General features: G+C 40.6%; 1 protein-coding gene across 1 annotated transcript in view; it reads right to left on the minus strand.

The window, feature by feature from the left end:
• The window catches only part of FRY (FRY microtubule binding protein), a 271,904-nt gene that overhangs the window by 15,380 nt on the left and 244,619 nt on the right, over positions 1 to 11,905 (minus strand). The window contains exons 56-58 of the mRNA XM_023208778.1: positions 8,329 to 8,478; positions 7,104 to 7,202; positions 5,108 to 5,191 (exon numbers count right to left, since the gene is read on the minus strand). Coding sequence (XP_023064546.1) covers positions 5,108 to 5,191; positions 7,104 to 7,202; positions 8,329 to 8,478 — 333 coding nt within the window. The remainder of the gene's footprint in view (positions 1 to 5,107; positions 5,192 to 7,103; positions 7,203 to 8,328; positions 8,479 to 11,905) is intronic.

Genomic DNA, 11,905 nt, shown 5'->3' on the forward strand with positions numbered 1-11,905 from the left:
TTGACTAATAATGGCTGTCTTTAAAAAAGAGCCTTCCCCAAAATACACTTCCCAAATATTGGAAATAATTTTCTTAGAAACATGGTTTGTTTTGTTGTTTTGAACATGTGCTGAGAATGTTCCTCCAATATATCCCTCAGAAAGCGAGTTCAGCAGACAGGTGCTTGCATATGCAGAGCTGCTTCTCACATATGCAAAGAATAATACTCTTTCCTGTTTTCTTTTTGGAAACTCAAGCCCTTTCTATCTAGCTTTATTCGTCATTTTGGAGACTTACGTACAGAGAAATATTTTTCTGTTAAAAGAAAAGCAACAGGCCAAGCATCATGATGACTGGTGCCTGGCTCCTGCCTTGAGCATTAGGAACTCACTGGGCAGGAGGGATGGTGGAGAGTCCATATGGGTCTATACTTAGTGCTAGCTCCTTGTTGCCACTGAGGAAGGCAGGCCCAGTGTTGCTAGATCTTCTTATTTAGAGACACCAGGAATTCTGTTTTGAGTGTGTGTGTATATGTGAAAGTTTGTTTTGTTTTGTTTTGTTTTGTTTTTGAGATGGAGTCTTGCTCTGTCACCCAGGCTGGAGTGCAGTGGCGCAATCTCGGCTCCCTGAAACCTCCGCCTCTCAGGTTCAAGTGATTCTCCTGCCTCAGCCTCCCAAGTAGCTGGGATTACAGGTGCCCACCACTGCACCTGGCTCATTTTTGTATTTTCAGTAGAGATCATATTTCACCACGTTGGCCAGGAAGGTCTCGAACTCTTGACCTCGTGATCCACCCGCCTCATGCTCCCAAAGTGCTGGGATTACAGGTGTAAGCCACCGGGCCTGGCCGTATGTGTGGAAGTTTAAAATGTTTAAATGCAAGGTCAGTTAATATTGTGCAAGCTTAACACATCTGTGAATTGGTTATAGTTCACAAGCCACCAGTGCATACGCTTTCTTCATTATTTTTATGTCTGCAACTTTAAGAATAGAAGAAAAATTGGAAAAATAAATATTCAGCACCCAACAAAGAGCAATTCTACAGCAATCCTCACTTAAATCACCTGTTAAGAATGACTAGGAATTTTCTACTGGCAAAGACCAGACCAGACTGCGTAGGGCCTGGGGGTTGATAAGCTTTCATATGCATGTCTGTATACTGTCACCATCTCTGACAGACTGATATCTTTATTCAAGAATTTACTTTGCTAGGTTTAGTCGGGTAAGCACTAATCCTTTCACGAAGTGCACACTTCTCTGAAATAGAACAGATATGAGTAATAATCATCAGTATATTCATATTGCTATTTATATCCAGACATAGATTCTGCAAGTTATGAGTTCACTTATCCACATTCTACATGTCCTCAGGCAAGGGTGTGCTCAGAGTAACTGGCAACATCAAATCATTCCAGAAGACAGAGAACCTGATTACACAGGAGTGTTGGAGGGAATGACTTAGAGATAAGTTAAGCAGTGCTCTGAGGCCAGACATTGGTTGGGTTTTGTTTTGGGTTGGAGGCCAAATGGTAGCTCTAGTCAGCAAAATTGTATCTCCACATCTCTAGATATAAGATCTTGATATTTAAGTGGAAAGACACAATCATTTCTCCTCAAGTCCTTACACACCTTTCGTGTGTAAGGACTTTTTTCCCTCAGTTTTCTCTCACAGCCTATTTCTGGCCTTGTTGAATGTTACCTATGATGGGAGCTGAGGCTGCCTGATTTGTGTACTCTGCATGGTGCCTAGCCACGCCTCAAGGCTGGTGGAATTAGGAAGTGTGAGGTTTGAGCTGCATGCCCAGTGGCCAGACTACTTCCAGGGTCTACTAACCAGTTAAAACAGAGACTGTAGCCAAGTATCCAGATGACTTAAACAAATCTCCCTGCCTTGCCTGACTTGCTAGGATTGCTAACCTCTTTTGTTAGGTGGCATATACTTTGCCTTCCAGATCAACCACAGACTCCAGAATTGTTACACATGTAGGCCTGGAAGCATCTTCCTTAGGACATCCGGTCACTGCTTGAGTTCTCTGGTCACCAGTGTGTCCAGGAGCCATTTGGAAATATTCTGAAATACTGAGCTAATACTGACAATGGGGCCAAAGCTTGGTTGGTTTTTGCAAAAACGTTGGAAACACCAGACTCAGAATTTGCCCTTCTATTATTGCTTTCCTAGTAAATCCCACTCTCATCCCTCTTGGGTGTTTTATGCATCTTCCCTCCTTATTCATGCAGATTCCTAAAGCTATATTAGACATTTAGACATATGCTGGAAATTATTCTCGAGTGTTTTCCCATGTGTATGTTTTGCCTCCAAAATTAAGCTAGAGAAAGTGTGGACAAATGGAAAGAATATGGCCTTTAGACTTTGCCTGTCAGCTTCAGTTTTCTTAGCTGCAAAATGGAAAAACCCTGATTTCAAAGGATTGTTGTAAAGGATCAAATGAGATTACATGTGTACAGTACTCGAAAACACTGGTTTCTTCTTTCTACTTTTGTACTCTCAAGCCTTTATAGTAATGCTAACAGAGTTGTCACATCTAAACAAATGAATAAATAGATGAACTCTATTTTTTGAGTCCTTGGGTTTAGTAAAAACACAAGAAAAGAGAGGGAGAGGAAAAAGTACTACTAAATAGAAGCAACGAAAGAGGTGCATGAATAGGAAATGCGTAAAAAACAATAAGCAAAAATAAGATAGATATTTGTTTGAAGAAGGTGAAGAAGAACCAGGTAAAAAGGAGGGAGTAACTAAAACCAAGTAAAACAACTTAATAGAAATAAACCACAAGCACAACAGAAATATGTATTTTAAAGTTGGAATGTTTGGGAAATAGGATAGGTTAACTGGAATTTCTGGTTATCCTTAGGGTTAACCAAGAAGCTATAAACAAACAAACAAATACATAATAGATTTGGTTTCAACCCTTGTTCGTAGAAATCTGCAAAGTATTAATGCACTTTCCTGTCTGAGGTTCTGTTATAGAGAATATAATAGAATTTGATGATTGAGGACAAGTTTTCAGAAAACAAATTGTGTTTTACATACTACTATACAAACTAGACTATAAGCCAGATTAGATTTATGCTCAATGTAAATCCTAACCTGGTAACTGTTCTCTGGCCTGAATTTGTCTTAACAGCAGATTATAGTGAAGGGAGGGCTAGGCTGGAATGACAAGCCATGAGTACTACTGGGTGGCCATAAAATCTGAAACTTAGATAATACTTTATTTTTTAAAAATGTATTACTTCTGGGATATGCTAATGGCACAGGTTATTTAGTGAAAATCTAAGTCACAAATCATCTGAGACATGATGTCACAGATGCATATGTAGGGATTGAGGGAAATGCTAGAGTTTATTGTGATTTTTGAACAGCATATTTCAATTCTGCTTTGCTTATGGGAGACATTATATAAGTCATTAAAGACTTATTTTAAAAATGTATGCAAACTAGTTATTATTTGCCTATGTTGACAGACTTTGTGTCTAAGCTACGTTTCTGCCTGTCACTTCTCAGCCATGGAGCCTTGGATAAGTCAAGCTGTGGTGTCTTCAGCTATAGAATGGGCAAATGCTACCACCCTGTTTCCCATCCAGAGAGATCAACTGACTTAAGGGGTGTGAAAGTGCTCTGTAAACCATAAAGTGAGATATAAACGTGCATCTTCAAGAAGGGCAGCAATGTGGAAACGCAACCTCTACTTCAGTGCCCTCTTTAGATATTTCTCAGCTGTATAGCATGCTTTTCAATCTCTGATCTCTTCACTAAAACTTATCAACGGGCTCACCTAGGGACTCAATCAATGCTGGCATGGACTGTGTTACTCTCAGGACTGCAAACTTGCTCAATAACAAACACCAAATTGGAATGGAACCACTGGTGTTTGGTTGAAAATGTTCACTCCAAACCTCTGATCAGAAACCAGACTTTACTGGATTCTTTTTACATAATGAAGTACTGTTTCTAACACAGGAAGATGTTTTCAGATCATCCAGAGGGTGTGCCATGTAAAACACTTTTCCAGTAGTAACGACATAATTCTGAGGTAACACCTTCTCTCCCTAGATGAGGCAGCAGCCTAAGTTCCCTTAACCACTCTTGCCACTTTGAGCTATTTCCATAGTAGACAGAGTGGGAGAGCCTTGATCTAATCATCCTCACTGTTAACCCTTTTTAGTTGCTTATTATTGCTGTTAAACACCAAAGCCCTGCATGGGCTGGCTTCTGCCAAGTTCTCCAGACTCTTCTCAACCGTTTCTCCATGGGGCTTTCGGTGCCGTCAGTCACATGGGCTCTCCTTGGTTCTTGGAAAGGCCTGGTTTCCCTGCCTCCGGGCCTTTACACAGACTACAGGCCCACTTCTCTCCATCTCGTATTTCAGATCTCTGCCAAGACGTTACTTTCATGGAGAACCCTTCCCAGAACTGCCCTCCTCATCGGATCAGGCGGCCTTGCTCTGTGATCTCTCAGCTTCCTCTTCTTTCCTGTCCTGGATGGTCCTTGTTGCAGTTAATAGCTGTATGACTGTTTCATTGATGTGTGTCTCACTGACAAGATCAGAAGCTCCACAAGCGCAGAGGCCTTGTCGGTTGCTCATGATTGCCATACAGGAGGCACTCAATACGTGACTGCAGAAAGAATGATTTTCATCCATTCCTACTCTGTCCTTTAATTTCCTTTATCGTATGGCACACTGGTCTGAGGTGTGTAGCAATTCTAAACGAGAAAATCTGTTTTACAGTGACTGCTGATAGGTCTAGAGAAACTTCCTTCGTTAAAGAAACTAAGTGGTTCAGTGAAGAATTAATGAAATTTGGCTTTGTAATCTGAATTAAGAATAAATTTATTAGGAAATTATTAGTATAGTTAGACAGTATCCAGCAAAAAAAGGTTATTTTATACCTCTACTTTTCCAAAACAAAGAAAACCCCCCAAAATCCCATCAACACACAGTCATGCTGGAATGTCACTCTGTCTTACTCTGTTGGTTTCATGTAAATGTTTGGGGTGATTCATTCTGCCTCTTCTTTTCTCAAGTTCCAGGCTTCTTGGGTAGACCAAAACTAACACACAATGTCAGAGCACACAAGAGACCCATTCTAACAGGCTTTTATTACCTTTTCTTCGGAGTCCCCTGGCTGACAGGTAATTACTCCATCTCTTGATCCTCCTGCAAATGTTGCCTTGCAATTTGCAAGCCACTGTTGTCAGAAAGAGAGGGGCAGATATAGGTAAATTCAGCAATGTTCTGAGAACATTTTTAGTATCAATTCTGTTAGGAAAAATTCATTAAAGTTCTAATGACAGTAAAATGAAATTGTGCTGTAATGACTCTTTGAAAAGGGTCGTATTTGGGGGTTAAAGATGAACTGTTGGAAATTAAAAGTATCTGTTTATATGGGTTCAGTGATGGTCATCTAAAAATACAATTTCACTGTTATACTGTGTTGCCCTAGGGAATGGTTTCACCACACTGTTCCTAATTTATGTATAAAAGAATATATTATGGCTAGAAATCTTCCATAGGATTAGGGTTAGAAGACAGGACCAATACTTCCTCACAGGCTGGGTGATTCTGGTAAACATGACCTGACTTGGACACACCTACTTCTTTTATGCTCCGGTGGCTGCATCTGCTATGGGGCAGATCTCCTTTACTATAAGGAAGGCTATTATGGTAATAGCTCAGCTACTGAGAGATCCTGCCAGTCTTAAGCATCTGGGATAGTAACTAACACAGGGGTGAAAGGGAACCTTTGAGCAGAAAACAATGAGCATTGAGGAACTGAAGTTCACACTTGACATTAAAGGCTAGATTAGTTCACCAACCAGAACAAAAAGATTACTTTTACTGGGTGATGACTGAGAACCTGAAAACAGTGGCAGGTAAAAGGCCACAGAAATAGAAGACAAAAATAATTGTTATGGTGGAAAGTTAGAACTCTTGCCCTTGGGCAGGTCAAGATAACATCAATAACAGCAATAGCAATAAACTCCAAACCAGTAACTTTACAATGAACATCTTCTTTCTACGTGGCATTGTGCTGGTCAGTTTACAGATATTATTTCTATTTTCAAGGCAGTATCATGATGTGGTTAAGAGCATGGGCCTTTGAATCCCACAGCCCTGGGTTCCAATCCCACCCAGTTCCTAGTTAGCTAACGAGGGTAACAATAGCAACTCTCAGGGTAGTTGTGAGCATTAAACGATATAGTTTAAGAGATTTAACTCTTAGCAGGTTGTTGGATACATAGAAAGGACTCAGGAAATGATAGCTGCCATGACTATTATAATTGTTTTATCTTTACAACAATCCTGCAAATTAGTTATTATGACCAAGGGCTTACAGATGATGCATCTGAAATGAGAGATGGTAGGTCACTTATCCAAGGTGACTAACCCTTAAATAACTGAGCTGTGATTTAGACTCAAGTCAATCTGACTTCAAAACCCATGCTTTCTCTATAGTGCCTGGCATATTCTAGGAAGTGCTCAATACACACTACATACAATTATTATTGAACCACTGAGTTTTCTGGGCCTCCAACTGTGCATCTCTCAGAAAACAGGTGGCTGGCATGGATGGTTTCTAGATCACTTCTGTCTCTAACATTTTGCAAGCTAGATCTATGAAGAAAGAAAAAAGTAAAGAGCAAGAGCTGAGGCCAAGAGAAACCCTGGGGACTGGCCGATGCAGCCTCCAAGAGTGGCTATGAGAATAGAGAGGAGATCCACCACAACTAGTTTTGGGTAAGGCTAACACTGGAAGGAAGTAATCACCAATTTCAAATCTCTGGGAAAAGTTATAACATTGGTAAGTAACATATCAAACAGATACCCATTTTTTTTTTTTTCCAATTTCTTGGTAGGGCTAAAGTGAATGCTGAAGAATTTCTCTTTTGTAGATACCATTTTTAATACAATTAATATTGTATACAGTCCTACCACCATTAAATTGGAATTGTAATCCTTAACAAGGGAAAAGATGAAGTCTGCCTTCTGCTCCCTAAAGAGCATGTCTTAGGTTAATCATAACAGCTCCCAAGAACTCGGAGTGGTTGGGTTCATTTGGTTTTAACTGACTGCACGTGCACAGAAACACAAACGCTTACTGAGAGTGTGGCCTCTTTCCTGTTGTTGTAGGTATCCAAATATTCTTGCAGTTCTAACACACTGAACTTGAGCTTGTCCAGAAGTCCACATGAAAGGAGCTAAAGACAGGAAAATAACTGGTATTAAAACAACTAGAGAGATACCAAAACGAAGTATATTTAGAAGTGATGTTAAAGGGGTACAAGTGCCATCCATTTTAATAAGCTGTGAAATTTGGAATTTTGCTCAACTATCAGCTGCAACTGCAATTGAATCCCAGCTTGATAATGCACGCCTCCTAAGAAAATATCCACTGTTTCCCATATTAGCATAGGCAGGTAAGACATACCAAGTATTCCATAGAGGCCCACACTAAGATATGGTTTCCATTTTATACATGACTTCTACTGTCATCACCCAATAATACTCTAAGCAGTGTGAAGACAAACCTCCAAAAAGACTTTCAAATTGATTTTGTATTTATACCTTAAGTCATTTATGACAGAATGACTTTTCATATTGTATCCTTTGCTACAAGACAGCTACTGATCAAACAGTTTCTTGGAAGGACTTGACTCTTAAGAGACTTTTAAAATCTAAGCACATCCTCACTGGTTCTAAACCTCAGTAATTACTGAGCATGTGATGATTCTGTCACATCATGGGGGATAGAAAAAAAAGGTATCACACAACCCCCACCCACCAGGAGCTCATCAGTCTTGCATGGTTAGAGTTCCATGCATAAAGCCATGATTTGCCATCAGCCAGAGACTGTTTTGATTATCCTTTAAACTTATCATTTGCAGTTTGAGCTGGGCAAATCTACAGGGCAATAACTCTCTGTTAGAGACTTGGGGGTGGGGAAACTGATTGACATGTTGTCTCTGAAGACCCATCTGACTAGGCAACCTGGCATCATGGGCACTGCCTAGGTCAGCTCCAGGAGGTTATCTGACCATATCTGCACAGCTGTCAAAGTCAGAGTCATCAGAGAGCGGTTGCCAAGGATGCAGAGGGAGCAGAGGTGGAGTTTTCTCCTTTTTCTGTGAAATTGTTCTGCCTTGGCCTGGAGTGGCCATGTGCAGTAATTATACTGCAGACCTTTGGGAGTCATATCACAATACAGCACTGCTCACAGCACTGAAGGTGTCTTTAAACAAACCACAGCACAAACATGCTACCCTGAAGTTCTGCACTGTGGGCTGCGTAGGCCCTTCACTGTCACAGCGGGACTGGGATACTCACAGTCTCGGCATCCACAAAAAGTGTAGGGCACTCAGAGCAGGAGGTGAGCATCTGGGAAGAGCTGACAAATTTGGATCCGATTCCCCGGAGGTTATCTCCAAGGTAACTGGCTGCATCACAGGTTAGGAAGCAGAACCTTTTCTGAATATTCTGCAAGGCAAAATAGTGACCATTTGCAAAGGTCAACTTCAACTTATATATGATAAAAAACATTTGGGGGGGGCAGCTTCTGTTTTTATATTCCAGTTACATTAACTGATTTTTTTTTTTTTTTTGAGATGGAGTCTTGCTCTGTCGCCCAGGCTGGAGTGCAGTGGCGCGATCTCGGCTCACTGCAAGCTCTGTCTCCTGGGTTCATGCCATTCTTCTGCCTCACCCTCCTGAGTAGCTGGTACTAAAGGCGCCCGCCACCACGCCCGGCTAAGTTTTTGTATTTTTAGTAGAGACGGGGTTTCACCGTGTTAGCCAGGATGGTCTCAATCTCCTGACCTCGTGATCCGCCTGCCTCGGCCTCCCACAGTGCTGGGATTACAGGCGTGAGCCACTGTGCCCGGCCCTGATTTTTTTACTTGACATAAAAATTGTATACGTTTACTGTGTACAACATGTTTTAAAATATGTACATGCTGTGAAATGGCTACATTGGGCTAATTAACATGCATTTTTGGTGGTGAGAATACTTAAAATCTACTCTCAGCAATTTTCAAGAATATAATGCATGATTATTAATGGGAAAAAACCCTACTTTTATTTGTTATTTATTATTTTTATTATTTTTAAATTTATTTTTTATTATACGTTAAGTTTTACAAATGTGCACAACGTGCAGGTTTGTTACATACGTATACATGTGCCATGTTGGTGTGCTGCACCCATTAACTCATCATTTACACTAGGTATATCTCCTAATGCTATCCCTCCCCCTCCCCCCACCCCACAACAGGCCCCAGTGTGTGATGTTCCCCTTCGTGTCCAAGTGATCTCATTGTTCAGTTCCCACCTATGAGTGAGAACATGCGGTGTTTGAAAACCCCTACTTTGCAATCTTTATAAACATATCACATGAGAATGGGTCCGTAGGGTAATGGGGGAGGGGAACAGAATGAATGTTTACGTTAAATCAACTAAGTAATCATTCGGTGTGAACGTTTCTTCCTGAAATGCCATTTCCCAATGCGTGGATGCTTGTGCAGGTTGAGTATCCCTTCTCTGAAATGCTTGGGACCAGAAGGGTTTCGGGTTTTAGATTTTTTCAGACATGAAATATTTGCAGATACATAACCACTTGAGTTGTTCCAATGAGCATTTCCTTCGAGTGTCACATTGGCACTCAAAAAGTTTCAGATTTTAAAGCATTTTGGATTTTTGGATTTGGGATGTTCAGCCTGTATCATCTTTTTGATCAACACTGCTTTTCTTTTTGCTTGTGGCTAGTGCCAATCAGAGTCTGAGTCTTCCTTGCGTGTTTGTCAGACTGGTGAAAGGAGATTACTTCAGTGTGGACAAGATGAAAAAGGTCAAGAGGCGTTAACTCTTTTCTGCTTCCCGAGATCAGAGCTCCCTGAGACAGAGCATGGAAACTGTGCATTTGAGCCTCTGAAGAGTGAAATAGTAAATGCTGAATGGGCCCTCTCTTCCTCTGTAGGCACGTCTGGTGTCTCAACTGAGCCCAATTCTGTCCTAGAGCTTAATATACATCACTCATTAATCCTTAGCGCCGGATGAACAAACTGAGGTTAAGAGTGGTTAAGTGATTCGCTTCAGGTCATGCAACTAGTAAGGATGGGTCTGACTCCAAAGCTGACAATCTTTCCATAATCTCGATTGCTTCCTAAGGTTACTGCTCTTCCTACACTACCTGAGGGGAAAAACAAAAAACATAATTAAGAAGAATCTGATTCAATGGGTCTGTGTCAGTGTCAAAATAAGAACACTTTTTTGGGAGGCTGAGGCAGGAGGATCACAAGATCAGGAGTTCAAAACCTGCCTGGCCAACACGGTGAAACCCCATCCCTACTAAAAAAAAAATACAAAAAAATTAGCTGGGCATGGTGGTGTGCGCCTGTAAACCCAGCTACTTGGTAGGCTGAGGCAGAAGAATTGCTTGAACCCGGGAGGTGGAGGTTGCAGTGAGCCAAGATCGCACCACTGCACTCCAGGCTGAGCAACAGAGAAAAACTCTATCTCAAAAAAAAAAAAAAAAAAACCAACAAAAACAAACAAACAAAAAACACTTTTACCCCCCTGAACTTCTAGCAAACAGTGTTTTTTGTTTTGTTTTTGAGACAGGGTCTTGCTCTGTCACTCAGGCTGGAGCGCAGTGGCACAAACATGGCTCACTGCAGCCTTAAACTCCTGGGCTCAAGCAATCAGCTCACCTCAGCTTCTCAGCTAGCTGGCACCATAGGTATGTGCTACCATACCCAGCTAATTTTTAAAACGCTTTTTTTGTAGAGATGGGGTCTTGCTATGTTGCCCAGGCTGGTCTCCAACTCCTGGGCTCAAGCAATCCTCCTGCCTCAGCCTCTCAAAGTGCTAGGATTACAGGCATGAGCCGCCACACCCAGCCTATACAATGTCGTTAACAAAAGAACAAACTATTTAACAACAACAAAAAAAGAATTCCAGTCCTTACGCATTGGCTTTCCCCAATGATATTACTGCTTTTTGGGTTGTCAAACCTAATCCATGAAAAACACTATCTGTCCTGTTAAGGGGAAATTAGCATGTCCCCTAAACAATAGCAGGCTTTTAGTTCTTTATAAGTTATATTAGAAAAATGCCAACCATATTGCATATTATTTATTTTTAAATTTATTTAATATATCTGAGAATCTTGGTAGAATGTATAACCTACTTCTATCTCTGTGGTGTTAAGTTGGTTTTATGTCAATTAAATAAAAGACCCAAAACTAACAATGTTAGAGCTGACAGAAACCGAAATTCCATGTCTAGCATTGCATAACTAGTTGAGTGGCAGAGCTGGGATTAGGATTCAGGTCCCCAAATAGTGTGGAGTTCTTTCCTTGTTACCTAAGGATAAGGTAAGATTCTGGCTTATTTTTTCGTATACAGAGAAGACTAGATCTGTCAGGGAACTTCAGAGCCACATATAAAGTCAGTGATATTTAGGGGATATAAATTCAGTTTTGTTTTCTTGTGAATTCCATCACACGTTATATAATTTGGTGACATTATGTGACACATGATGATGAGATTCTCATGAGCAACAAGAAGAAAATATGATGACTGAGACACTTGGAAAAATGTCCACACTGGACCGACAGAAACCACTTCCTTGTTTTTAAAACCAAATTATTTTCACAATTACCTCCTCCCTACCTCTTCCAAAATCCAACCAAACACGGAAACATTGTATTCACACTTACAGGGAAATGTTGGGAAACAGTAAACAGACATTGTAAGGAAATGACAAATGATTCATAACAGGCAGAAAGCAGGTCTAATGTATTTCATTTCCAGCATATTTTAGTAATGCCTATTTTGCTTCAAGTATTATTTTCATATAGAATCTGATCAGGGTTGAGAAAATTCTTTTTTTTTTTTTTTTTTTTTT

This window comes from Piliocolobus tephrosceles, chromosome X (genome assembly GCF_002776525.5).
Source record: "Piliocolobus tephrosceles isolate RC106 chromosome X, ASM277652v3, whole genome shotgun sequence".
NCBI lineage: Eukaryota > Metazoa > Chordata > Mammalia > Primates > Cercopithecidae > Piliocolobus > Piliocolobus tephrosceles.